Consider the following 24,494-nt stretch of genomic DNA (forward strand, 5'->3'; position numbering starts at 1 on the left):
TTCCAGGCAGCGCTGGGATCCCCACCTGCTTCCGTTGCTCACAACTCGGCGGATGCCTTAGTGGAAGCCTGGGAAAGGGCGGCCACTGAGGCACTGGACCGAGTTGTACCCTTGCGGCCCCTGACCCGGTGCAGATCCCAACGAGCTCCATGGTTCTCCGCGGAGCTCCGGGAGATGAAGCGTCGGAAACGGGGCCTAGAGAGCTGCTGGAGGTCCAGCCGATCCGAATCTGACCGATTGCGGTTAAGAACCTATATTAGGTCTTATCTCGCTGCGATGAGGGTGGTGAGGTGTAATTACTTCTCCACCCTCATCGCGTCCGCAGATAATCGCCCGGCCGCCCTGTTTAGGGTGACTCGCTCACTTCTTAATCAGGAGGTGAGGGGGGATCCCTTACAGGGTCGTGCCGAGGAGTTTGGTCAGCATCTGTCGGACAAAATCGCTTGGATTCGGACCGGTTTGGACTCCAGCTGGGCAGAGTCTGACGATCAGGACACGGGCGGTCTTGTCAATGTTATCTGGGAGGAGTTTGATTCTGTGACCCCTGATGAAGTGGACAGGATTATGGGGAGGCTGAGCTCCACCACATGTTTATTGGATCCGTGCCCTTCCTGGCTGGTTTATGCAGCTAGGGAGAGGACACGAGGCTGGTTCCAGGCGGTGATATCTGCTTCTTTGAGTGAGGGTAATTTCCCCACCGTCTTGAAGGAGGCGGTGGTGAGACCCCTCCTCAAGAAGCCTGCCTTGGACCCAGCTGTGTTGAACAACTTTCGTCCAGTCTCCAACCTTCTCTTTCTTGCGAAGGTTGTTGAGAGTGTGGTGGTGCATCAGCTCCCTCTGGTCCTGGATGAAGCGGATTATCTGGACCCGTACCAATCGGGTTTCAGGCCCGGGTACAGCACGGAGACGGCATTGGTCGCTCTGGTGAATGATCTCTGGAGGGCTCGGGATAGGGGATGTTCCTCTGTCCTAGTCCTATTAGACCTCTCAGCGGCTTTCGATACCATCGACCATGGTATCCTGCTGCGGCGTCTCAGGGGATTGGGAGTGGGAGGCACAGTTCTTCGGTGGTTCTCCTCCTATCTCCTGGGACGTTCGCAGTCGGTGTTGGCAGGGGGGCAGAGATCGGCCCCTAGGTCTCTCGTTTGTGGAGTTCCTCAGGGGTCGGTTCTCTCGCCTCTCCTGTTCAACATCTACATGAAACCGCTGGGTGAGATCATTCGTGGTTTTGGAGTTGGGTATCATCAATATGCTGATGATACCCAACTTTTTATTTCTACCCCAAACCACCCCAGTGATGCCCTCGCTGTGATGTCCCGTTGCCTGGAGGCGGTTCGGGTCTGGATGGGGAGGAACAGACTTCAACTCAACCCGGACAAGACTGAGTGGCTGTACATTCCGGCATCCCGGGACATTCAAAATGTTCCATCCCTTTCTATGGGGGGTGAGCTGTTGCCCCCCGTGGATAGGGCTCGCAACTTGGGAGTCCTCCTAGATTCACTACTTACCTTGGAAGATCATGTAGCAGCTGTGACTAGGGGGGCTTTCGCCCAGGTTCGCCTGGTGCGCCAGTTGCGGCCCTATCTGGACCGGGATGCCCTGTGTACGGTCACTCATGCGCTCGTGACCTCTCGCCTTGACTACTGTAATGCTCTCTACATGGGGCTTCCCTTGAAGACCACTCGGAGGCTCCAACTGGTACAGAATGCGGCCGCGAGAGTTGTCTTGGGAGTTTCCCGGTACTCCCATGTTACACCTTTGCTCCGCGAGCTACATTGGTTACCAGTTGTCTTCCGGGTGAGGTTCAAGGTCTTAGTGATGGTTTTCAAGTCCCTACATGGCATGGGTCCGGAATACCTCGGGGACCACCTGCTGCCGGCGTCAACTCCCCTCCGCCCTGTGCGTTCCCACAGAGATGGCCTCCTCAGGGTGCCTCCAGTCAGAGAATGCCGGCTGGTGGCCCCCAGGGGGAGGGCCTTCTCTGTGGGCGCCCCGGCTTTGTGGAATCAACTGCCGGTGGAGCTCCGGATGGCACCGGATCTCAGCTCCTTCCGGCGCGGGTTAAAGACCCATCTGTTTGAACAAGCTGGCCTGGCCTGATGGGGAGTTAATTTGGGTTTTAAATATTTGTATATTTTATTGTTTTATCTTGGGCATTAATTTAATTCTATTTTAACTTTTGTAGTTTTGTACTTTTATCATATGCCCTGTTCACCGCCCTGAGTCCCTTGGGAGAAGGGCGGTATAAAAATTTAATAAAAAAAAAAAAAGGATGTTTTTGGTATCACTTTGGTGGGGTTTTGCCAGGCAAGCATTTTCAATAATATTAGCTGGAAAGAGGAATTTTTGGTTTTGCCATTCCCTTTTTAAAAATTGAAAGCTTTTGAATTAGATTACTCACTGGGTCTCTGTATGATTCTGCTTTGTCATTTTTTTCTCCTTTTAGTCAGCCTTTACTAAAAATAGCTGTTTTACCCCATTTCTAAGTTAAGTAAGATTGAATGAATAGCTTACACGGAAAAGAGCAGAATTATTCAGAGGAATAATTTTTGTTTTGATTTTCTATATGATATACTACAGGTAGTCCTTGACTACAATTGAGTCCAAATTTCTGTTGCTATGTGAGACAGTTGTTAAGTAAGTCTTGCCTCATTTTACGATCTTTCTGATTCACTTGCACAACAGTTGTTGAGTGAATCACTGCAGTTGTTAAGTTAAATGATTCTGGCTTTCCCGTGGACTTTGTTTATCAAAAGGTTGCAAAAGGTGATCACATGACCCTGGGATACTGCAACCCTGATGAATATGAGCCAGTGGCCAAGTATTCATATTTTGATCATGTGACCTCTGGGATGCTGTAACAGTTGTAAGTGTGAAAAATGGTCATAAGTCATTTTTAGTGTGTTGCAACTTTGAATGGTCACTAAATGAGTGGACTACTTGTACTGTGGTCTTCAAACAATGAGAAGGAATAATGTGAACAAGGGATTCATACTAGGAGATGGGAGGGGAGGGGATGTTTTTAGCCATCAGAATTTTGGATAGAACTAGCATTAGGGAATACAGCCAGATTTTGGTCCAAGTTCATCATTTGCATTAAAAAGTTAGAATTCACTGAGTTAAGTGAAGTACTTTACCTGGCAGAAGTAGCTAAATCCCAGCAATATAATTGTGACATTTGCAAACATCAAATATATGACTAGTATATTGTATTTACTACTATGCTTTCTATTGATCCTATAACATCATGCCTTGGAACATGACCAACCCTTCTATAGAATGAGGCTTTCTATTTCAGTATGAGAGATTCTGATAGCCGTATCCAAATGAGCTAATCATTCATTTCAGCTACAGCTTCAAAATATATTTGTTAAGGTGGGAAGATGTAGTTACATTCTTGAAATATGGAGACCTTTCAGGTTGTCCTGTAACAATTCTCTCATATATTCCATTTTCAAGAGAAGAAAACAATCTGGTCATTTTCAGAGTGTAATCAGACCTTCACAGAAGACTTCTATGCAGGGCTTTTTTTCTCATAGAACGCTCAGAACGGAGTTCTGGCACCTTTTTTGGATGGAACCTTGTAGGGTAGGCAAGGTGGGTTGTATGACATGTGTGAGTTCTGGCACCTTTTTCTTTTACAAAAAAAGCACTGCTTCTATGAGATGCTTTACACTGTGCAAGATACTTTCTAACTAAATCTCCATGGAATTCTGGCTCAAAGAATTTAATTAGTTTAATTGATGATCATAATGTTGATGAAGGCCAGTGTGGTTTTGAGATGTAGGCCTAGACATCTTAAAGAAATATCAGTTGCTAACAGCAAGATGTATAACAGTAAAAGAGGATAACTATACAAAATTATTAAAACAAATAAGACTGGACTTAGAAAAGTGGAAAAATCTCCAACTGTCAATACTGGGGAGAATAGCTACAATTAAAATGAATATCTTACCAAAAATACTTTTTTATTTCAAACTATTCCAGTAAAAGTAGAAAAAGCCTTCTTTGATGAATTGAATATCATAATACTGAAATTTATTTGGCAAGGGAAAAAAGCATCAGTTAAAGTGAAATTGCTACAGGAGGTTAGAGAAAGGGGAGAATTTGGACTCCCAGACTGGAAGTTATATTACCAAGCGGCTATTTTAACGTGGATTAAAGAATGGATAACACTTAGAGACAAAAGACTACTATACCTAGACAGGCATGACCTGCAGATTGGCTGGCATGCCTTTCTGTGGTATGGGAAGAATAAAGCACATAGATATTTCCAGAACCATGCTATAAGAAATGTACTTCTCTTAGAATGGGAAAAAATAAAAGAAAAAATTTATATTAAGATACCTGAATGGCTTTCAACAATGGAAGCCTTTGCTTACCCAAACTTAATTAACTATGATAAAGTTGTAACATATAAAGACTTACTGGACAATGAAGGAAGATTGAAATCTAGACAAGACCTACAACAACAAGGTATTGACCTATCATGGTGGCCATACCTACAAATCCAATCAAGATATGAAAAAGACGTGAAAACAATGGGGCTCTATAAGGAAATGACAGAACTTGATGTTACATTGCTAAAAACAGATGAAAAGCTGATTTAAAAAGTTATAGATTTCTGGTTAACTTAAAGATGGAGGAGGAACAAGTTAAAGAAACAATGATTAATATGGGCAAAAAACGTTGGACATACTATAGAGCTTGAAGAATGGGAAAAGTTATGGGATAGAAATATTAGATTAACCAAAGCTGTACCATATAAAGAAAATTTGTATAAAATGTTTTATAGATGGCACATGACACCAGTGAGACTAGCCAAAATGTTTAAAAGTACTTCAAGTGTTTGTTTGAAATGTAACCAAAGACCAGGTACTTATTACCATATCTGGTGGTCATGTCCTAAAGATAAAAGGTTTTGGCTTAAGATACATTTATGGTTGGAGAAGATAATTAAAAAAACAAATAGAATTTAAACCAGAATTGTTTCTGTTAGGAATGATAGGCCCCAACTATGACAAGGAGAGCGGATACTTAATGTATTGACAGCAGCAGGAATTATCTATGCCCAATATTGGAAAAATGAAAAGTTACTGACTGAAGAAGTATTAATCAAGAAAATATTGGATTGTGCAGAAATGGATAGATTAACTTTAGAGATTAAAGAGAAAGAGCATTCAGTTTACTATAGAACTTGAATAAATTCTATCAATGGCTAGATAAGCGAGTTAGAGAGAAAGGAATGTGATATGCAATTTTGAATTTATTTGAGTAAGAAAAATACTATACATTGAAAACTTAGTATTGTTTATGATAATCTATTATACCTATCATTGTTATCAATTATTAGCTTTATTACTTTTCTTTATATATATTTACCCAGATAATATGCTGTTTGCCAAATATTGAATGTTATTGGGGGAAACCCCAACCCTCACCCCAAACCTTTCCTGTACCCTAACCCTAATTCCCATCCCCTTACCCCCCTCCTTAACCTTATAAAAACTAATAAAAACTTTACAAAAAAGAAAAAAAAGAAATATCAGTTGCTAGCACATTAAAGATGCTGCAGCTGAAGCCCTAACTTCTACCATGGAATCCCTGCTTCTAACACTAAATGTGTGTGACTCCACAATTACTCACACACTGCATGTACCATTTTCCAGGACTGATTCCTGATACCTGAAGTTTTATTGGGAGGCTACTTATGAACTTAGAAAAACTGCCGCTATAAATATATCAGAGAAATCTCATCTGAACATCCACTTTGAGTCTTAAGTGCCACAGTTGACAGAAATCATGTTGGTTAGGATGATACACTTCTTTACCAGCTGTGCATGTGCAACAATCTATAATGCATGCACTGTCATGTATATAATAATTGCATGCATTTTGGGGAGTGCTCCTCTAATTTGTTCTTTTCTTCAGAAACAAATATCATTATTGCATCTGAGAACCCTTTTCTAATTCTTCCATTAACTTAGTCATAACTACATTTATAGATAGGGGAAAAATATTTTTTGGCTTTCCATGGCTACAAAATGCATTTTCTTTCATCTAGACAGCAAGTGGTTTATTTTCAATTGCACATTTTTTAATGCTTCAAGATGTTTTGATAGAACAAAACATGAGTCAGTTGCCCATCTCTTGCTTCTAGGAAGTTTACCCGCCAAACTGATGCAAACTCTTTCTTCTCAGGTGCCTCCCGATCCTCTGTTGTCCGATGCAAGCCGGGAGCCAACTGCCCCAGCACACAGAGTGGCCTCCGCAGGCAGCATTCCCCTTTATCCGCTGCTGCTGAAGATTCTGCTGCTCCCATTCTAGAGCTGCAGAGTCGAAGTCCCTCTGGATTTTGCCGGCACGGCAGAGGAGAGAGGCAGGACAGATCAGGTAGGCTTACAATAGACTTGAGTAAAATGAAAATAAGATGTAATGGGGAGAAAAGCAAGCTTTTACAATTAGGCTCAGTGGCTCAGTGGGTTAGGACGCTGAGCTTGTCGATCAGAAGGTCAGCAGTTTGGCGGGTCGAATCCTGAGTGCCGCGTAACAGAGTGAGCGCCTGTTACTCGTCCCAGCTTCTGCCAACCTAGCAGTTCGAAAGCACGTAAAAATGCAAGTAGAAAAATAGGGACCACTACGGTGGGAAGGTAACAGCATTCCGTGTGCCTTTGGCATCTAGTCATGCCAGCCACATGACCATGGAGACGTCCTCGGACAAGCGCTGGCTCTTCGGCTTTGAAACAGAGATGAGCACCGGCCCCTAGAGTTGGAAACGACTAGCACGCATGTGTGGGGGAACCTTTACCTTTACTAAAAACAAAAAAAACAAAAACAAAGGTACAAGTACAGATTAGGCAAAAACTGGCTCAAAAACAGTAACTGCGAATGGCACCTTGGAGTCCTAGTGGATTAAATATGAGCCAGCAGTGTGGGGCAGCAGCCTAAAAAGCTAATACATAGAATCAAAATCATGTGAGGTATTAGTTCTGCTAGGGCTAGGTATTCCAGTATTTGAGGGGCTGCCACAAAGAAGAGAGGGTCAGTTTATTTTCCAAAGCACTAGAAGGCAAGACAAGAAACAATGGGTGGAAACTGACCAAAGAGAGAAGCAACCTGGAATTAAGGAGAAATTTCCTAACAGTGAGAACAACTAACCAGTGGAACAGCTTGCCTTCAGAAGGTTTAGATACTGCATCACTAGAGGTCTTTAAGAAGAGAAATGGTATAGGGTCTCCTGCTTCAGCAGGGGATTGGATTAGAAGACCTACAAGGTCCCTTCTGATTGATTATTCTGATTGATCATCACAACTCCATTTGTGCCTTGGGTGCGAAACCTCCTCTGCCCTACCAAAACATGAATGGTATGGTTTCTTGGGTTGTGATCACCATTGTCCACTTTTCCCATACTTTTCTATGCTGGGGTTTTGTAGGCAAGAGGAACTAATGGGCAAAAGTGGTGCACTATGTGGCCTTACACAGATGTTCGTAGCAAACTAGTTGCACACAGAAGATCCAGCAGAGACAGAACATCTCTCCAGGATGAAACATTAATTCCATACCATCATTATGGCAAGGGGTGCATTGAAATCAAACAGGATCTTTCAAACCTCAAGACTAACCTTGACATGATTCTACCACCAGAACACTAATTTTATCTACCTTGGTCATGATGAGAAGAGGAAGAATAGGGTGGAGGAAAAGGTTTTTCTTATCCTGGTGAAAGATCAGTTTTAAATCACCAGGAAAATGTATGGCAGAGAAGGAAAGATTTTTCCTTAAATATAGCTTTCACCCTTGGTGACTTTGATTTTAAAAACATAATAATCAGAGAGAAAGCTGTAGAAATGTGATTTTCCTGCCCTTTGCCTTGTGACTCTCTTATCTCATGATTCCTCTTTTGCTAATCTCTGGATTTATTTTGGCTGGCTAAGAGCAGCCACAAAAAAATGCATGTGTATTATTTTTCCCCCTGCCTTTCAATTTACAGAAGGAAAAAACCTGATGAGGGTGATTTACAAAATACTGCAATGAAAATAATAAGATAAATACAGTTACAGGTATATTATTAAAAATAATATAACCAAGTGATGTAGATTAAAATATCAACGTATTTCGATCATTAATACAGCATACAGTTTTAAAAGTAGACAGTCAGAACATCAATGTAATTGTTGCAAGGTCTGGATAAGAAAATATTATCGTGAAATGGGCATCGTGATGAAGAAATTGTAGAAATGTATTATCGTTGTAATTTAGATACAATTTAGTAGCCATTGTGTTATCTATCTGTCTATCTAGACCACGGGTGTCAAACCCTCCGCATCATGTGACGTGTTGCAACTTTTTTGCATTGCTGGATCTGGGGTAGGCGCAGCCTCTGCATGATGTAAACAGCCAGCGGGCCAGCAGTTTGACACCCCTGACCTAGACACTAGGATTTGAAAACAATTTGATGGAACATAATCAATTAATAATCAATGTTATTTATCAAACATTTGCCAGTGCTGGAATGCTTAGTAAGATAGTTGCATGTAGACATGTCTACAAGATACACTGTTTCCTTCAAATTGACAAAAAGCAGTGTGTGTTTTTTTGTTTGTTTAATTTATATGCTGCCCAAAGCGACTCTTGGATGTGTTGCCTAGTTGCAAACTCCGCTCCTTCCATTTCTGCCTTTGTGTGATATCATACAGAAAGGAGCGGAGCTCTCTCCACCCCTAGTTGCATCCTCTGTCATTTGGGGAGGGGGGGGGAATCATATTTTGCATTAAGTTTTATATTTTGTAAAAAGAACCAAGTTGTTCTCCTTTGCAATAACAGAAGGTTGCATACTGATATTGATACTGTTTCCTCTAATTGGCATTGAGTCTCCAGGATCTCAGATAAAGACAGTGGATTTTCACAATACTTTTACTTGATTGTTTTTCAGCAGACTTCCTTGGAGCTGAATCTTCTGCATACAAAGTTTGCACTATCGACTTCCCAAACTATAGCAGTACATATTATCTGTACTGCTATAGAACTGTGCAGGTTCTATTGCACAGTTGATTTGTATGCGTAGTTGTAATAGAAGTAGTAGCAGCATGCAGGAACCATCCCCAGACATGAAGGTTGAAGCATATTTTGAAATGTTCTTTTGTAAACTAACTATTGCAGCCAATCCTAATCCAATTCTTAACCAATGGAGAAAACTTCATGGGTTCTCATTCTTTTAATAAGTCAGCCAGTCAAGTAGCTGTTTAGGAACTCTTTGTGCATGCACAGAACCATAAATCCATTAGACTGGAGTGAAGAAGTTGAAGATCAGGGTAACAAAACAAATCCAATTAGTTAAGGAAGATAGGGGAAAAGAAACGCAATACTCTAAAAATAGAGGGATCATAAATACCTTAATAAGTTTTACCCTAAAGCAAGTCAGACAGCTGGGAAATGGAATTTTGTCTATCATATTTGGGATAGCTCTGAACCAGACAAATAGGAGGCGTCCCCATGAAAATACACAATATTTTAATTTAATGTCTGATAAATTAATCCTTTGCTTTATGGAGCAATCAGAAAGAAAAGAATTTCTGCTATGAGAGCTATGAGAAGAAAATGAATCTAAATTTCAGGGTTTGCTGGCACAAAACTTGTTCTGATGGAAGCAATCTTCCCCTTTCTCTAGGTAACAGTTTATTACTTATTTAGTAATTGCATATGGCTGCCCATCTCATAATGCATGATTCTGGGCAGCTGAGAGGACAAAACCAGAATAAAAACACAAATAACATAAAAATAGCAGCCAAGAACACTCTCGGCATGTCACATTCAATATAGCCAAGAAATGGGCTCACCACATCAACAGAGTCCTAAGCTTATGACAAAGCCAAGTTTTTAATGAGTTGGAGAAGGCCAGGGTTGGGGCAACTCTGATGTTGGAGAGGGTGAGGTACCAAAGGGCAGGTGCCAGAGCAGAAAGGGCCCTCCTCCTGGGTCCTGCCAATGCTGTCCCTCTTGCAGATGGGATCTAGAGCATGCCTCTCCTGCTGGATCTAACAGGATTGCTATTTCCTACTGTTTATATGAGGTATAAAGATACAAAATTCCTTTTATAGACCATAATAGTAGTTGATTTTTTCCTAATTAATTTGTTCGAAGAATAATACTTTTGGGTTTCAGTAAGAGTTTATTAGTTGTACACTTTTCACAGAAAGGTTGTCACAGTTGTAGTAGTAATAGTATAGTGGATTTCCAGGAGATCTAAGCCCTGTTCAGGTGATACCTTTGCAGGTAGATCTCAACGTGCAAGAAATGAGCAGCTCCTCCACTTTATAAATTATACTGGTCATTAAAGTTTCCAAGGCTACAGTTGATTATCTGCAGTGGGAAAATGGCTTTTACATCAGAGTGGAAAGATCTAACTCATTGTGTCCCATGTATTCCCCCTCTAGCATATCCCTGCCATCTGGTCTTCTTAACCATATACATTTATCTGAGGTGGCATCACCTGATGTTGGTGGGTAGCACTTCTTGTGCAGGAAAATGCTACCCATTCATAATTCTCTACTTTGAGAATCTCTTCAGAGCAACAGATACTGGATATCCGACTGGGAAGTCAACCATCCAAGAGAAATGGCTGTTTTGGGCAGTGATTGCAAGATCAACCAATGGGACCGTGGCCCACTTTGCTTCTCGTCCTGGTCCCTCACCAGAAGCATTTGCTTTGTTGTACTTTATGATAGGGCCAGCTGTGATCTTACATCTTTTGCAATAGAAATTCTATTTTTCTAATTCTGTTATTTTGCTGCAGTTGATGTCCTCTGCACATTTTTTTAGTTAAGTATATAAGATAGCCAGTACCCCGGGCTTAGGCTTAGGCCCGGGGTACTTGTGAGACCACCTGCTGCCATTGTCAACCTCCCATTGCCCGGTTCGCTCCCAGAGTCGGCCTCCTCAGGGTTCTGTCGGCCAGGCAATGCCGGCTGGCGACCCCCAGGGGGAGAGCCTTCTCTGTGGGTGCGCCGACCCTCTGGAATGAACTGCCTCCGGAGCTGCGGACGGCCCTTGACCTTCAGTCCTTCCGCTGTGACCTGAAGATGTGGTTGTTCCAACAAGCGGGCCTGGACTGACTACGATTTTTAATTAGGCTTTTACTGGGTTAAATTGTTTAGTAATTTTGTATTTATTGTTTAATTCTCTTTTAGATTTTTTACTCTATGTTTTTTTTAATTTTTATTGTTGTGAGCCGCCCTGAGTCCTCAGTGAGAAGGGCGGCATATAAATTTAATAAAATGAAATGAAATGAAAATGAAATCCTCAGCCTGGCATCCTCTAGAAGTATTGGAATTCCAACTTTTAGCATTCACAGCTAGCGTAGCCACTTCCAACCCATCTGAAGCTGAAGCTGTCCTACTATAACTTCTTAAAAATCTGAATAACCTCAGCAGTTACTGACCTTTCTCCTTGCTTTGCTACTCCCTTCTTTACTTCTACTTGTCATGCAAAGTAGAAGCAAAGAAGTTATCCTTTTTGCGATTGTAAGGAAGAATATTATTGAAAAGGCAACCCAATGTGAGATGCTGATTATGGCAAGTTTATGTTTATAGTAATACCAACAGGACTTAGACTTATATACCGCTTCATACTGCTTTACTCCAGGTGATTTACAGAGTCAGCATATTGCCCCCAACAATCTGGTTCCTCATCTTACACCCCCCCCTCAGAAGACTGGAAGGTGGAGTCAACATTGAGGTGGTGAGAATTGATGGCAGTCGGCAGAATTAGCCTGCAATATTGTGTTCTAACCACACCTCTTATTCAGGAAAGATGGACATCAGCATAGGGGTCTTATTTAAGGGCCCACTAAATATGAGAATTGGCATCATAGATGGGAGCAGAGAAGAGAAATAGTTGCTGCAAACTTTGATGTTGAAAAGATGCGTTCAGGGTTTGTAGTTCTCCCCTCGAACCCAAGAAAAATTTACATTAATTTTGTTCCTCTTTTCTGACAGTGCATAATACAGAAAACCTGCTCAGATACTAGTGATATGAAAATCTCATCACTCTAATAGGATGTTCTTCTAGTCTACCAACATTTACAGGGGCACTTAATTCCTTCTCTTCTTGAAATCTTCTTGGCTACTAGCATTTCCCATCATGGCATTTTCCAGTTGTGCTGAAACAGAAGCTCCCAAAAGTCATACCAGCAGAAGTCTTTTTTGGGGGGGCAACAGGAACAATGCATTTTTGTCTGGAGGTTAACAGTACTTTGAAAAGTTATGGTTTCTTGTGATTCTTCCTTTTTCATTAACCAGGACAATGCATTGGTCTCCAACCTAGCCTTCATTTCTTTAATTATCTCCCGATACTCCCATGTTACACCTCTGCTCCGCGAGCTGCATTGGCTCCCAGTTGTCTTCCGGGTGAGGTTCAAGGTGCTGGTATTGACCTACAAAGCCCTACATGGCATGGGTCCGGAATACCTTGGGGAGCACCTGTGGCCAGCATCAACTTCCCTCCACCCAATACGCTCCCACAGAGAGGGTCTCCTCAGGGTGCCACCGGTCAAAGAATGCCGACTGGTGGCCCCCAGGGGGAGGGCGTTCTCTGTGGGCACGCTGGATTTATGGAACCGTCTTCCGGTTGAGCTCCGGATGGCGCCCGACCTTCGCTCCTTCCGGCGCAATCTGAAGACGTATCTTTTTGAACAAGCTGGCCTGGCCTGATGGGAGGGGGTTGGGTTTTTATTACTTTTGCATTTTAATCTATCTAAGAGTTCTGGGCACTTGTTTAATCTTTTTTAATTTTTGTATTCTGTCTTTTTAACATGTATTGCCCTGTTCACTGCCCTGAGTCCCTTGGGAGAAGGGCGGTATACAAATAAAATTAATAATAATAATAATAATAATAATAATAATAATAATAATAATAATAATAATAATAATAATAATAATAATAATTGCCTCTGTTTGCAGGAGAAGAAGAGACACAAACTAAAACTGAAAACAGCAGCCAGGAGAGCCACCCACAGACCCGTTGTGAGTCTTGTACATCTACATTTCTCAAGATCGTCTGGGGATTTCTAATTATTCTGTCAGTCTCATCCTCTTGGATTGGAACAACACAGATTGTCAAAATCACATACAAGAACTTTGATTATCCATTTTTCATGACTTGGTTTTCTACAAATTGGAATATTATGTTTTTCCCCATTTATTACTCTGGACATCTTGCAACCGCCCAGGAAAAGCAATCTCCAATCAAAAAATTCAGGTAGGTTTCTAGCGGTCTTTCCTATTTGGTTAGACTTCAGTCTTGTCGCTTAAAAGACTTTGACATCTTTTCTTCATTCAAGAAAAAAAAAGTTTGAAAAAGGGTTTGTAGCCATGTCAACTTGTTCAAAGAACAGTTCTTCAAAAAGCATTCTCATTTTTTCTTTCTTGTATATATCTAATGAATTATCCTCCCTTTTACTTTTTTTTTAGAACGCGTTTTAAAAATCCCAATACATGTCTGACTGAGTTTTCCAGAACTTTTCATGAAATTAAATGTTACAAAAAATGGAATAAAAAGCCAAAAGAAAGTCCAAAATTTAGATGATTAGTTGTTTTACATTATTTGATGAATCCACACAATTATTACTTTTTTGGAAAAAAAATTTTTTGCATTACATTAGAGACTATGTCAGCTGCCACCTTATGCTTGCTTCTGCTTTGCTGCTATGTGGCGAAAACTGTCATGAACTGTGGGGAGGGGGAATGAAGGAGGGAAGGCTTGGGGAAATGAAAGTAAGTGCTGTATCTCCTTGAGACACTGCCTCAAGGTCACCCAGCTGGAAGAAGGAGAGAACTGCATACCAAAATGCACTTGGACTGACCGTAATGAAAACATCTTGCCTGAACCTGATTGGTTACACTGGGTGGTCAGTGAGAGATAGTTAAGGGAGGGAAAAGTAGAACTTAGGGATTTGGATACGCAATTCTCAGTTCTGGCTTTGCAATACTGCAATATACTTGATTTCTAATAAACTATATCTTTCTCAACAAATGGAGCCAAGGATCATTTCTATTTAGAGATTTAAGTTGTGGCAGGTCTGACAGATTGCAAGTTTTAGCCTTTTTGTTATTCTGGCATCTGGAAACTAAACCTCTGAAGGAAGAGGGGAATCATTGTTCAGTGATAATAATAATAATAATAATAATAATAATAATAATAATAATAATAATAATAATAATAATAATAATAATAATAATAATAATAATAATAATTTTATTTATATACGGCACTTGCATGCAGAATGTGTCTAGTCCAGGGACTGGTGTTCTTGTATAAAAGTAGCAGATGACAGAGAGATAATTCCTCATCAGGTACTTTGAAGGATTGTAGCTACTTAATACTAAGTAGTGTCGAATTTTACTTTTTACAAGTAACCATAAATTCCATGAAATATTTTAACTAGGATTAAGTAGGGAATCAGCTAAGAGGGATCAATTGCTTGCTGTTTGGGGTTGTTTTTTTTCCATTCAGAGCAAATTATCACCAACAGCTGTATCTTGAGTGGCAAATTGAATGACAAATTCTCAAACTAGCAAGATGTTATCCTAGATTAATGCTTCTCAACCTTGGCAACCTGAAGATGTATAGACTTCAACTCCCATAATTCCTCAGCCAGCAAATTTTGGGAGGAAGCCCAGAGATCTTTAGGTTGGCAAGGTCGAGAATCTTAGTCCTAGATGTTTCCCTTGAGCAAGATCCTATGTCATATGATTTCCACTTCATTCCTGATAGGCTGGAATGCAATCTCTACCCCATCTGGATAGGATTCCATGATGTCTATTTTCTTATCAGTCTTCTCCCAGGCCCTGCTGGCACAGCCAATGGTTATGCCTTGGGTCACTGTTGAATAGGCAAACCTTTAAAAGCCAAAGTGACCAAAATCCATCTTTGTTTACCTGCTCATTTCTCTCTTGCTCAACACTTCAAGACTAGCCAAACTGTCCTCTTCCCTTTCTTCCTCTTGGAAAGGTTTCTGTGTAGGTGCTTATTTCTTTATGTCTATGGAGATTCTCTCATCCAGGTCATGGTTTTCCCAAAGTTTTCTTTTTTCCACAATGCAACTGGACTTCCTTGTTTTTCTTTGAAGACGTTTCGCTTCTCATCCACGAAGCTTCTTCAGCTCTGACTTTCAGCTCTGTTTATTTCTTCAGCCCAGCATTTTCTCAAGTCAGTTTCCCAGCCTTCTTTTCAGAATATCAGAACAATATGTATGTTTGGGAGGACAAATGGCAGGAAAACCAACAATACAGGTAGTCGATTTAGGACCAGAATTGGGGCCAGAATTTCCATTGCTAAGCAAGATGGTTAAGTGAGTCACACCTGATTTTATGTCCATTTTTGCCATGGTTGTTAAACAAATCACTGCAGTCGTTAAGTGAATCCAGCTTCCTCCATTGACTTTGCTTGTTGGAAGTCAGCTGGAAAGATTGCAAACGGTGATCACAAGACCCTGGGATGCTGCAGCAGTTGTAAATACATGCCAATTGCAAAGTGCCCGAATTTTTGTCATGTGAAAGTAGTAGTAGTAGTAGTAGTAGTAGTAGAAGTAGTAGTAGTAGTAGTAATAATAATAATAATAATAATAATAATAATAATAATAATAATAATAATAATAATAATAAGAAGAAGAAGAATAAGAAGAAGAAGAAGAAGAAGAAGAAGAAGAAGAAGAAGAAGAAGAAGAAGAAGAAGAAGAAGAAGAAGAAGAAGAAGAAGAAGAAGTTGGAAGGGACCTTGGAGATCATCTAGTCCAATCCCCTGCTCAGGCAGGAAACCCTATACCATTTCAGACAAATGGCTGGCCAGTCTCTTCTTAAAAACTTCCAGTGTTGGAGCATTCACCACTTCTGGAAGCAAGTTGTTCCACTGATTGATTGTTCTGTCAGAAAATTTCTCCTTAGTTCTAGGTTGCTTCTCTCCTTCGTTAGTTTCTATCCGTTGCTTCTTGTCCTGCTTCAGGTGCTTTGGAGAATAGCTTGACTCCCTCTTCTTTGTGGCAGCCCTTGACATATTGGAACACTGCTATCATGTCAGCCGTCCTTCTCTTCATTAAACTAGACATAACCAATTCCAGCAATCGTTCCTTATATGTTTTAGCCTCCAGTCCCCTAATCATCTTTGATGCTCTTCTCTCTACTCTTTCTAGAGTCTCAACATCTTTTTTACATTGTGGTGACTGAAACTGGATTCAGTATTCCAAGTGTGGCCTTACCAAGGCACTGTAAAGTGGTATTAACTTCACATGATCTTGATTATTTCCCTCTGTTAATGCAGCCTAGGACTGCATTGGCTTTTTTGGCAGCTGCAACAGTCAAAATATGGGGAGGCTGAAACAGTCATAAGTCACATTTTTCAATGCCATTATAAATCAGTCGCCAAACAAACAGTTGTAAGTCGAGGACTACCTGTATTCTATTTACTTTTCCATTCTCCCACATTGAAATACTATGGTCCCAAGTCAAATAAGTCAATTCAGATTAAAAGAAAATCCATGAAATTGCAAACCTAAAAATATTTCTAGGGAGTAAGCCTAACTGACTTCTGACAATACATGACCCTTCTCTCACATTTGAAAACCTGTACATCAAATGTCAACTTTAGATGTGGATTGTTATTATTCAGATAACTATATTTTAAATTCCATTAATACCACCTCTTGAATCAATTTCTTTCACTTAGATCACAATTGCAAGCAAAATGCTGGCTAAAAGTAAATAATGATTGATGTAGTACTTATAGATCCTAGTTGGAAACACTTTTACCACATTCTATACATAAATACTTTTGCCCTTTCAGTTCAGACTCTGGAAATTAATCTAGTTCTAAACCTTTGCAGGCAAAAATCCTTACTATTTTAAGTTCTGACTGAGTAGAGTCTACGACTTAGCACCATCTGCCTGCCATCCTATTAAAGCATGTGAGCATATCGTGATTTAAAATAATTGGTCAGCCATTCTGAAGCATGGCTGAAGAGCAAGATTAAAAACTAAAAGTTATGCTGCTGTGAAAGTGCAAAATTGGGAGGAGACTTGTATCCCCTTAATGAGGATTCTTTTTATTTTTCTAGGGAATGTAGTCGCATCTTTGGTGAGGATGGTCTGACGCTGAAGCTCTTTCTTAAAAGAACCGCCCCCTTTTCTATTTTGTGGACTTTGACTAACTACCTGTACCTGCTGGCTCTGAAGAAGCTGACCGCCACAGACGTCTCGGCCCTGTTCTGTTGTAACAAAGCCTTTGTCTTCCTGCTCTCCTGGATTGTCCTGAAAGACAGGTTCATGGGTGTCAGGGTAATGGCCTAGACAGCTTTTGTTAATGATGGTTTCCATTGCCCATAATTTACTTTGGAGTTCTAGGAGAACTATTACGCTCCAAAGAACGCATGTCAGGTGTATCCATATTTTGTTAAGTGTCCAGTGAGTACTACAAATGGGAGGGGATTATTGGATTAGCAGAAATGGTTCCGGGCAATGAAGAATTTGGAAGTGGCTACCAGGTTCTCTGAGTTCATGTCCAGCAATGGCACTATGAGGTTACCATATCATATATGACTGTTTTTCAGTTCTCTGTTCTCTTGAACGCTGCCCTCAGATGGTGATAGTGAAAAACAGCCACAAGCAATTAATCCATTAAGAATTAATGCATAATTCCATACAGTGTCTTACTTTGGAATGCATGTGGGAGACATTATTATAGAAGAATGACGGGAAACATTAAGACTCGTATAATCTCATATTCTTATTATTTGCCAATATAATAGGAGGATGTAGAATAACAGTGCTTAATTTTATTATTTTTAATTATGCTCCAAATTTAGAAACAAATTTTCAGTTTGCATACCCAAACACAGCGCTTTACTTTTCCCGTAAGAGCAGCAATCCCATTCACTCATCTGAAACAAAGAAAAGAGTGGATTTGCAATACGGTTCTGGTGGGAAATAGATTAGTTCTTTGCTTCTAATCTCAGAGAAAAGGCAAACTTTGGCCTCTTTCATCTGCATCCCAGATGTCAGTCTGCTTATTTAGTTTCATTGAATTGAATGAAAGTGATTAAGAATGGCAGCATATTCTTTTCTTTGTTTATGATAATGATAACTTTATTGTCACTTTGAATGTACACCAATCGGCATACATCAAAATGAAATTTTGTTGCATACAGCTCTCAAAGGGTCACCACTTCCAATACATACTCCTTATTCGGGGCCCGCTCAAATTTCACATTGTCCATTTTAGTCTCTAGGGAGTGAACGATGGCAAACAGGACAGATGGATATGGGGCTCCATGTGGATTAGCCCTCAAGTTAGCTTGTATTCTTTCCTTTTTCTGATCCCGACTCTTCCACCTTTTCCTTAAAGAGGCCTTGCTTCTTTTCGCCCCTGGAGCACGCTGCTGCCGCCGCCACCAACTCCTCCAAAAGCCTCTCTCTCTTCCTCTGGGCCTGCCGACAGCCTCATCCATTTCCTTCGCTCCATAAGCTCCAGGTCCTCTCCTCCTCTGCCTCCTCTGGAAACAGCCCTGATTTGCAATACAATCCATCACTAGGCCAGCAGTCAGATCTTGCTGCTGGTAGAACAAATTCAAACAGCACCAACGACTTTTAACGGTCTCACCAGCAGTTCCAAAACAACTAGAAACTCGCCAGGCCAGCAAAGATTGTCGGTCGTATGTTACCTTAGTTCCACCATGTTGCTCAAACACATTAAAATCTTCCTGATCATGTGGCCTATAGCCCTTACTATATATATAAAGTCCATATACTTATAAAGTCCATTTTGGTTTCTAACACTGTGTGACAGAATTTAGGTAGCTGGCTCACCACAGTCTGGAGAAATAGTTGGAATTTTAAACTAAGTTCTCCTTTTAAAAGATTTTTTTATATAACTAACTAATGGCTCTGAACATACCTACTATTCCTTGCTCCACTTATTTCCCCCACCGCAAAAGCTTTGTGAGGTGGGTTGGCCTGAGAGTGACTGGCCCAAAGTCACCCAGCTGGCTTTCATGCCTAAGGTGGAACTAGAACTCACAGTCTCCTGGTTTCTAGCCTGTTGCCTTAACCACTAGATAAAACTGGCTCTTTCTAGTGAGAAGGACCTTTCTATCTTTAACTGGCAAACAAGAGCATTATAAATAATGAAATTGGTACTCAAGGTTACTATATTAAGAATGTCAGGATGGGTGAGAGGGAAAGACTAGTCTCTTCTCCACTAAGTGCACTTGAAAGAAAACCACTTTCCCTCTGCAAATTCTCTTCAGCTGTATTCTCCAGTAGAAATTAAAATAAAGGTGCATTTTAAAGAAGACTTGGCTGAAAGGGCTGAGGAGAAATTAATGTTGGTGAGTGGAATGTTTTGGGTGGGAAGATGGGCATGTAAGTCGCTTTCTAAGATAAAACAACTAAATGAAGTAATATTTGCAAGCCAAATCAAGAATTACATTACTATAAATGCTTACTGATATCGGGAAGGCCTTGGGTGGCAGGGCTCATATTTCATTGAGAAAAGACTGTCTTTTAAATCTGCCAGATATAATTGTAGTTGCAGTCCTATAAGTGGATCATTTTCTTGCTTTCCCAAGTATAGAATGAAAATATTATTATTATTATTATTAATTTTATTTGTATACCGCCCTTCTCCCGAAGGACTCAGGGTGGTGAACAGGGCAATACATATTAAAAAAACAAGATACAAAAATTAAAAACGATTAAACAAATGCCCATGAATAACACATTAAAATAGATTTAAAAAGATTAATAAAACCCAATCCCATCCCATCAGGCCAGGCCAGCTTGTACGAAAAGGTAGGTTTTGAGATCGCACCGGAAGGAGCGGAGGTCAGGCGCCATCCGGAGCTCAACCGGAAGATGGTTCCATAAATCCGGCGCGCCCACAGAGAACGTCCTCCCCCTGGGGGCCACCAGTCGACATTCTTTGACCGGTGGCACCTTGAGGAGGCCCTCTCTGTGGGAGCGTACTGGGTGGAGGGAAGTTGACGCCGGCCGCAGGTGCTCCCCAAGGTATTCCGGACCCATGCCATGTAGGGCTTTGTAGGTCATTACCAACACCTTGAATCTCACCCGGAAGACAACTGGAAGCCAATGCAGCTTGCGGAGCAGAGGTGTAACATGGGAGTGTCGGGAAACTCCCAACACAACTCTCACGGCTGCATTCTGTACCAGTTGTAGCCTCCTAGTGGTCTTCAAGGGTAGCCCCATGTAGAGAGCGTTGCAGTAGTCCAGACGAGAGGTCACAAGGGCGTGAGTGACTGTACGTAAGGCAAATATAATGTCCACTTTTGGGGAGTCCTATCCAACATTCTCTTTAAGCACCATAATACATATTAAAAGTCAGCAGTTAGTCACTTTTCATTGATCTCAAAAGCTAAGGCAGGCTGGCCCTCTTTATTACATGGGAATTCCAGAGCTATTTTCTAGACTGGGAAATCAGTTGGAAACCATTTTGGTGGAGATGAATTTAGGTTCAGGGCATCTTTACTTTCAGTATCTGAATACAAAGCGGCGGTTGCCAATTGTATTAATCTTGTCTGCATGGACCATCACTTTAGCTCCAATTTTTTCTAGCACTCTTTCAGTAATTGAATCATATCAAGTAATAATAGCCAGTGGAATGGGGAAAAAATTCTAACAATATCCAAATCAGTGCCAAAGCAAATCTTTGATTGAGGCTATTGATTAAAACGAAACAGGATCAGTCCTCTCCAAATATTTGTTGTGTGTGTTGGTATCAGTAGAATTTGTTTGTGATTGGGCTATTACATAATTTTCTAGTAATCCATTTATTTTTGGGAGGCAGCCTCTGATCAAATCGACAGAAGGCCTTTTGCATTGGCGGGCATTTAAAGACTAAGAATCTAATCTTGACAAGATTAGCATTTAATCAATGGATCCCCAGGGCTAACTGGATTTTACCATTTTATCTGGGTACACCTGGGCTGAGCTAAGATTTTTCATATGCAAAGCAAAAGCTCTGAGCTATGATCTTCCTAAGAGATGTGGTGGCTCAGTGGGTTAGGACGCTGAGCTTGTTGATCAGAAGGTCGGCAGTTTGGCGGGTCGAATCCTGAGTGCCGCGTAACAGAGTGAGCGCCTGTTACTCATCCCAGCTTCTGCCAATCTAGCAGTTCGAAAGCATGTAAAAATGCAAGTAGAAAAATAGGGACCACTACGGTGGGAAGGTAACAGCATTCCATGCGCCTTTGGTGTCTAGTCATGCCAGCCACATGACCACGGAGACATCCTCGGACAAGTGCTGGCTCTTCGGCTTTGAAACAGAGATGAGCACCGGCCCCTAGAGTCGGAAACGACTAGCACGCATGTGCAGGGGAACCTTTACCTTTACCTATGATCTTCCTGGTAGGCTGAGTCACTTAAAGTTAGCTACTCACTTTCTCAGACTTCTCCCGTCTCGAAGCTCCTGCTTAGCAATTTGAGTACACAGTAGTCCCAATTAGATCCATATGGTACTGCTGATCTCTCTTGGACATTGTTCAAAACTGGACTTATAATCATCGTTATTTTATTTATCATTAATAAGGGAGCCAGTTTGATCTAGTGGATAAGGCACCAGGCTAGAAAACAAGAGACTGTGAGTTCAAGTCCTATTTTAGCCATGAAAGCCAGCTGGGTGACCTCGGGACATTGCTTTCTTGTCAGCCCAACTCACCTACAGGGTAGTTGTTGTTATGGGAAAATAGGAGGAGAAAGATGTGTTCGATAGGTTTGCCACCTTGAGTTGTTTGTGAAAATAATAAAGGCGGGATATAAATGAATGAAAGGGACACGGTGGCTCAGCAGGTTAGGACGCTGAGCTTGTCGATCAGAAGATCAGCAGTTTGGCGGGTCGAATCCCGAGTGCTGCATAGCAGAGTGAGCGCCTGTTACTCGTCCCAGCTTCTGCCAACCTAGCAGTTCGAAAGCACGTAAAAATGCAAGTAGAAAAATAGGGACCACTACGGTGGGAAGGTAACAGCGTTCCGTGCGCCTTTAGCATCTAGTCAAGCTGGCCACATGACCACAGAGATGTCCTCAGACAAACGCTGGCTCTTCGGCTTTGAAACAGAGATGAGCACCGGCCCCTAGAATTGGAAAAGACTAGCACGCATGTTTGGGGGAACCTTTACCTTTACCTTTATAAATGAATGAATGAATGTGTATCTACATTACTTCTATTTGTTGATTTCTAGGCAGTTAGGGACAGACAAGGTAGACAATTTGGCATAGTGTTAAGGCTACAGTTATTACAAACCTCACCTGACACATGAACCCAGGTGGGAGACTTTGGGCCAGATACTTCTTCTCAGTTCTAGCAAGGAGACAACAACGGCAAACCACTTCCGAAAAATCTTGCCAAGAAAACCGCAATTAACAGAAGTCAACAATTACTCAGGCACGCACAAAAAAGGGGGAGGTGCTTAGGTGTGTATGTGCAAAGTATCAATTCAATGAACAAAAAAGGCCCTACATTTGGAAACAAGTATTATGGACACACTTTACTATGTTTTTTAGTGAATGGAGCAACTCCTAAGGCCAATAAATAAATGCATCCACGTTCTCAAAGTGAGAAAGTCCCCCCTCAACTTCCTCACATGTAGAAGCAACTGAAGAGGTCATTTTCTATATGAAGACAGCCCATGCCTCCACTACCGTTTTGTGTAGTGCACATCACAATGAATTATAAACCAAGGGCAGTATTTGCCATGTACAGGAAAGTGTCCACCAGTTGTACTCAGAGGACTTTCCAAAATAAACCTGCCTATCTGTTCAGTGGATCTCCATCTGGAAACTAGCTAGGTGGGGAATTATAAACTAGCATTGAGCCCAAAATCCTTACACAAGAATGTGTAACTTGACATTGAAAGTAACATGCTTTGCATTCCCCAAAGGTGAAGCAATTGTAGGGCACAAAAGTGCTTCAAGATTCATGGCACATAATTTACCAGGATGGTGACAGTAGCAGCAGGAATTTTTAAATTGGAAACAACAACTTAAAATTGTTGGGCTCCACTGAAATGAGTTATTTCTGCCTGTTTTAGTTCAATTTCTTAACCCACCTGACATGTAGCAGCTTTCAAGAACTTGCTACATCATTCTCACTTGCCCTTTAGGTGTGACACTCTGTGGTTTGGATTATTAACATAATCTATTCCGTGTTTTGTTGTGAGGGCAACCCGCTTGTGGGAGAAGAAAGACAGACACAAGGATCTACTTTTGTTCCAGTCCCATCATTCTTTATCAGAATTCAAGAAAATATGTTCCTTCTGCACACTGCTTTTGTTGTAAAAGAAAAAGGTGCCGGAACTCACACATGTCATACAACCCGCCTTGCCTACCCTACAAGGTTCCATCAAAAAAAAGGTGCCGGAACTCCGTTCTGAGCGTTCTATGACAAAAAAAGCCCTGCTTCTGCATATGAAACACATTCCTTCAGCTCATAGTGCAAACCTTACATTTCCGTACCCCCTTCATCTAATTCATAGGAGTGTTCATTAAAGAGCAAAGTAACTTGGACAAGCTTGAATTGGTTTCATCAGTGGATTGATCAACAAAACCTGCAGTTAATTAATTAGTAGAGGCAAATTCTAATTTGAAGTATGAATTTTAATAACTGGTGCTGGGAGGTAAAATACTTAGTGGGTTTTAAAGATTATTTTAGCGCTGGTGTATTACTGTAATAAGGATCATTTGTGTGCAAGTATCTAAAGCTAGATCTTTCTTTTGAAGACTGAAAGTAATATTTGCTTGCCAATTCTTAAGCTGTTTCGTACATCCTTCAGTATTTCCAAAATGTGATGTATTGTATAAAATACAAAGGTTTTTGTCAAGTCGAAAAATGATTTAAGAGTGTTTGATAGGTTTGATAGATAAAATGCAGGTAAATAGCACTAACAGCTCTAATATCTGCATTCCCAAACATTTCCTAGGTGATATGATCACTGTCTGACACAAAATTGGGGTATTAAAATCTTACTTTTGAGATTACAGAAGCATCGCATTAGGCAGTATGCAGCAAAACTTTCTAAAATAGAAACTGGGAGAAAATAGAGAGGGAGGGAGAGGGAGGGAGGGAGAGAGGATAAAGGTGGCAGTGAGGTTTTCTAGAGATTTTAAAAAAACCTTTCTTATGATTTTTTCCCCCTGTGGGTTTCTGCGAGAAATGAAATGATGTCAGGCAGCAGGAGCTGGGATCAGTAAAGGGAAGTAGGGACAGGCTGCCATTTCAGCTCTCTGCAGTAGCTTATCCAAGTTTTGTTTTAAAGATCATTGCCATCACTATTGGGTTTAATTGAGTGTGAGCCTTTGAATTATTGACACAGAAGCCCTGGTCACTGATTCACAGGTCAGCACTCTTTGGGTGAATTCACAGAATTCACAGGATATATATTGAATTCTAAAACTGGGTGAATAGAACACATAGAATATGCTATGTCTAAGAAACACGTA

General features: G+C 41.1%; 1 protein-coding gene across 2 annotated transcripts in view; it reads left to right on the forward strand.

Annotated features, from left to right (window-relative positions):
* The window catches only part of SLC35F4 (solute carrier family 35 member F4), a gene marked incomplete at both ends in the record, with an annotated part of 166,294 nt that overhangs the window by 136,052 nt on the left and 5,748 nt on the right, over positions 1 to 24,494 (forward strand). Inside the window, 3 exons of one of the 2 annotated variants that reach the window (XM_083378274.1) lie at positions 6,202 to 6,393; positions 12,957 to 13,254; positions 17,105 to 17,324. In XM_083378274.1, the coding sequence (XP_083234400.1) occupies positions 6,202 to 6,393; positions 12,957 to 13,254; positions 17,105 to 17,324 (710 nt within the window). The remainder of the gene's footprint in view (positions 1 to 6,201; positions 6,394 to 12,956; positions 13,255 to 17,104; positions 17,325 to 24,494) is intronic. The other variant, XM_083378275.1, reaches the window with a different exon arrangement.

Source organism: Vipera ursinii (genome assembly GCF_947247035.1).
Source record: "Vipera ursinii genome assembly, chromosome: 1".
Classification (NCBI taxonomy): domain Eukaryota; kingdom Metazoa; phylum Chordata; class Lepidosauria; order Squamata; family Viperidae; genus Vipera; species Vipera ursinii.